This window comes from Condylura cristata, unplaced genomic scaffold (assembly GCF_000260355.1).
Source record: "Condylura cristata isolate star-nosed mole 26May11 unplaced genomic scaffold, ConCri1.0 scaffold00029, whole genome shotgun sequence".
NCBI classification, from domain to species: Eukaryota; Metazoa; Chordata; class Mammalia; order Eulipotyphla; family Talpidae; genus Condylura; species Condylura cristata.
Window position 1 is genome coordinate 21,440,391 of NW_004567130.1, and position 4,380 is coordinate 21,444,770.

Sequence of the window (4,380 nt, forward strand, 5' to 3'; positions counted from 1 at the left end):
AAAAAAAAAAAAAAAAAAGATGCTCACCCTACAGTATGCAAATCAAAGCAACCAGCTACTGACTCACCTACAAGCAGCAACGACCTGGAAACCAGGCACCACCAATGCTCCGCGGTGCGGGGCAGACCGCTCCCGCGCAGGAAGGCAGCCGGCAGCGTCTCCCCGCGCCAACCGTACTCCTGCCACGCGACTCCCTGGTACTTACCCGAAGGAGTCGAAAACATGTCCGCACTTAGCCCGGCATGGGAGTTCACGGCAGTTTTATTTGTGACTGCCAAAGGCTGGACCTGGTGTCGCCAGCCGGCGAGCAGCACAGGACTGGCACACCCAGCTAATGGAGTGTGCTACTCAGAGCTGAACACAAACGAGCTGTGGAGACAGGCAGAAGGCCTGAAAGCGCCTTCCAGGGAAAGACTGACGCGAAACACTAGATGCGGTGAGATTCCAGACAGATGACATGCCAGGAGTCGAAGCTACAGAGAAGGTGAGACATCACTGCCAACGAGCGCTCGAGGGGCGGCGGCGGGCGGCGAGAACACGCGGCTGCCCCCGCAGGGAGACTGCCGCCCGCCCCCGCGGCACCGCTGGCAGGGCGCTGGAAGCACGGAGGCCGGTGACTTCCCAGGGACGCTCGGCCTGTCCGTACCTGGCACTCCTCCAGCCTCCGCCGCCTTCTTGACTTTCTGCTGGTCGTCCCACCGGAGCTCAGAGAACCCATCGACCTCGGCGTCAGGGTGCCGGAGAGTGTGTCCGACCTTCCAGAAGCAGGAGAAGTGGTACCAGTGCGGGACTTTTCCATCGAACATGGGCGACTGCAGGGAGGCAAACGGGCAGCTGACTTTGGGCTCGGCTTCCTCCCGGCTCACAGCTAGGCACACGGGGCCACCGCTCCCCTGTGCCGGGGCCAGCCTTGCCGGGCCCTCCCCAGTCCACGCCCTCCCCGCTGCCCTGCCCCCCCGCACAGCCGGGCCCAGCCGGGGCGCCTTCTCCCTGTAAGCTGCTGCACCCCAGACACAGGACAGGCGCGCCCGGCCTACCGCGTCTGGGGGAGAACGGGGAGAGCACGGCTTCAGCGAGACCCAGAAAGGTGTCTAAGTGCCTCCGCAGTGATGACACCAAGCGAATGGGCAGCACAGAAGATATGAGCCAGTGTGAAAAGTCTGCGACGTCATGAAGCGGTCAAAGTGATCTCAGGGCGGCCGCCACGGCCCCTGTGGTCAGACTGCCCACCTGCCCCAGGCCCCAGGGTTTCCTTCTGTGGAGCTGGGGAGTCGGCCTGCGGGAAGGGGGTCTCCTCTCCGGGTGACCTGCTTTCCCGTGATGCCGCCAGTCGGGTCGGGGCGCACACGGAGGTGTCGCACTTTCACTGTGGCAGTGCCAGGCTCGCGCTCCCAGGCCAGCACTGCCTGGGTTAGAGGGCGGGGCGGGGCTGGGCAAGAGGCTTCCCAGGCCATCACGGTCACCTCACAAGGGCTGTAGGTGGGAGCCCCTTCTCACAGGTGTGTGTGTGGATGGGGGGCCCCCCCCCCCGGCAGTGAACCAGCAGCAGCCTGAGCACCTGCAAAGCCTGGAGGGCACTCAAGTATCCAATTCTGGAGAGGAGGAACTGGATGTTAGTTTCCCCCAAAACCTGCAACAAATGGCATTCCAAGAGCAGAGAGTGAAAGTCTGACTCTCAGACTTTTACCTGCAAGGCTCTGACCTTTGTCTGGTACAGCTTATGCAAGAAGCCACTGCGGCTCGTAACAGAGGGGTCCCCAGGAAAAGGGGGGTCCAGGTTCTCTGTCCCACCCAGAGGAGGAAGGAAGCAGGATGGGCCAGGAGACCAGACATACACGGAGGAGCGGCTGTTTCTTGGCCCTGGACGGGGTGACACAGGTGTGGGGAGGGGGGAAACCCGCGGGGGGTGACAATGACCGCATTTATCTAGAATTTGATGTTGCTCCCTTCCCTCCAGACTTGTCTGGCCATTTCTGATCCTTTTCTATGGAAAATAAAGCACCCCCGGAAGGTGCTTTATTTAGACCGTGTCGGGCTCTAGGGCCTAGCTCTGGACCAACCCCTTTTGGGGACGGGTGACTTAGAAACTACATACTTGGGTCTTTTCTGTACTGTACACTCACTGTATTAAAGTTCCTTTCCATGGAAGGTCTTATATGTTTTGACTTGATGCAGTGGATGGCAAAACCTACTTAAGAGCAGGCAGATTTGGGGGTTCAGGGGTGCTGGCGTGGTACAGGGCTCGTGGGAGGTGCTACCCAAGATGTACTCACAGCACAAGCTTGGGAGGCTGTATGTGTGGCTGGATCCCCTCCACTTTGCAAGCAAAAACCTCCCAGACTTAAAAACTGAAGTGGAGTTAATTCCCATTTCAGTCTCTCCTGAGTCCGCCTCATGGTAACCCTAACTGGCTCCACCTGCAGTGCTGGGACCGTGGAAGTTTGTATTCCATCGCCAATAAAATTCTGTCTCCCTCAAGGGTTCACAGTGACACCAGAAACACCTGCTGAGTGCTGAGCAAAACCCTCTTGGGGGAAGTCAACACCTCACCTCAACTTGTATCACCAGAACTCCGGCACCCCGGGGCCCGGGGACACAAACCTCTGCTCTTCCCTCACCCCCACCCTGTAGCTCTCCCACCATGCAGGCAGCTTTTTTTTTTTTTTGGGGGGGCGGCTGCCCTATGAGTATCTAGATGATGGCATGGCGAATAAACTCCTCCATGTGAATACATTTCCTGGGGTTCTGAGTTTGGTTTTCTGGGTGTGAACAAAAACACCCTTTTTGGTCATTAATATAAAGACCCCAAGAGGAAAAATCCTTGATCAAAACAAGGCTTCGCCGCAGAACCAAGGCTAAGGTGGCAGAAGGACAGACCCAGATCTGAGGACTCCCCAGAGGAGCCAGGCCTGGCAACAGCGCCCCTCCCCCACGGGCCCAGGGTGACAGTTGCCGGCTAAGTGATTCCACTCACCAGAGTCTCCACCCCCAACACACACACTGGCACGCCCCCCAGTCAGTCAGCCCCAGGGCCCGCCAGGCATCAGGTAGTCAGTCAGAGAACAATCCTCCCATACAAATGTAAAAGAAGACATTTACATCCAGGCGAGAAGAAAGGCGTCTTTCTCGGGCTCCGGGACTCGGCCCACCAACCAGCTTTACATCCCAGTTACAATTAGAGAAAAACCACTTTCCCTTTAATAATAAAGAATTTCTTTCACCACCACGTTTCTGAACGAGGGCCCAGAACGTTACATTTTACTTGCTTCAGGACGGCCCCTCCTGGGGGCTGTTCCTGGCTCTCCCAGACAGCTACCCCCCCTACCCCCCAGGTCTCCACCAGGGAGGGGCTCAAGCTTTGTCCTGACTCGGTCCTCCCAGGCTGGCTCAAGCCTCTGGACGTCCCTTGTTGGAATAACACTTCAAAATGCCTAAGAACACAGAGTGGCAAAGGCGCCACCCACGCTGGAATATCAAAACTACACACCCGCAGGGACAGTGCACCCCGCCCTTCAAAGCATCTAGCAACCAGAGCTAACTCCCCGCTAACAGCACCGTGATGTGAGTTGGTGATGTGAGCTGGCGACCTGCGCAGTGGTATTTTGAGAATTCCCAACAACCTAAAGTGGTAGGGAGAGTCACTACTCTTGGGTAGCCTGGGTTCCACCTGCACCCAGACCCGAGGTTAAGAAACCTGCACCCAGGACGGAACTTCGAAAGCCCAGGCAGCTCCCACATTCAGGGTGAACCAGACTTTGGTGCCCACCCTCATCGACTTCTGGAGGCCTCCAGCGAGCTCCGTCAGGAGGGGTCCCCGGCTGTACAGCGGCCCATCTCGTCACCCAAAAAGAAAAGGCCCCAAGGGCGAGTCTCTCTGTGGCCCTCCGACCTAACACCGACGCCAGGAAACTCAAGTGCCCTGTGGTCACTGACCAAGTGTGCCAGGGACTGAGGAGTGCGGGCCCCTGAGGGCACAAGATGACGGTACCCTCAGGGTATGATGCGATGAACCTCAGCACCCTTGAAGCTTGGTCCCCCCCACCCCTCCCAAGCACTCGACACCCAGCAAGGGCTACGAGGCTATTCCCAAAACACCACCGCTGCAGCGCAGGGAGGAAAAACCAAGTGAACCCGGGCATCAGCACTGGAAACTGTGGGCGCCCGGGAGGTCAGGGACCCCTGGGCCCCGGCTGGGACCCGCACACCCACCGCCCCAACCCGCCCTCCGCATCCGGGCCGGCAGCCTGCAAGCTCAGGGGCACAGCAGGGGGCTCCCCGCCCTCACTCGGTCGACAGTCAGAAGCCACCCCGGGGAATGGAATCCGTGGCCACCCCCACCTCGTCGGCTCCCACCGGAGCGCTGCAGACTTGCCGGGACCC

At 59.0% G+C, this 4,380-nt stretch overlaps 1 protein-coding gene across 1 annotated transcript in view; it reads right to left on the reverse strand.

Moving 5' to 3' along the window:
- Positions 1 to 4,380, reverse strand: part of PARP1 (poly (ADP-ribose) polymerase 1) — a 44,833-nt gene that overhangs the window by 19,042 nt on the left and 21,411 nt on the right. Inside the window, exons 4-6 of the mRNA XM_012730869.1 lie at positions 1,231 to 1,406; positions 1,038 to 1,042; positions 647 to 868 (exon numbers count right to left, since the gene is read on the reverse strand). Of these exons, the coding sequence (XP_012586323.1) occupies positions 647 to 868; positions 1,038 to 1,042; positions 1,231 to 1,406 (403 nt within the window). The remainder of the gene's footprint in view (positions 1 to 646; positions 869 to 1,037; positions 1,043 to 1,230; positions 1,407 to 4,380) is intronic.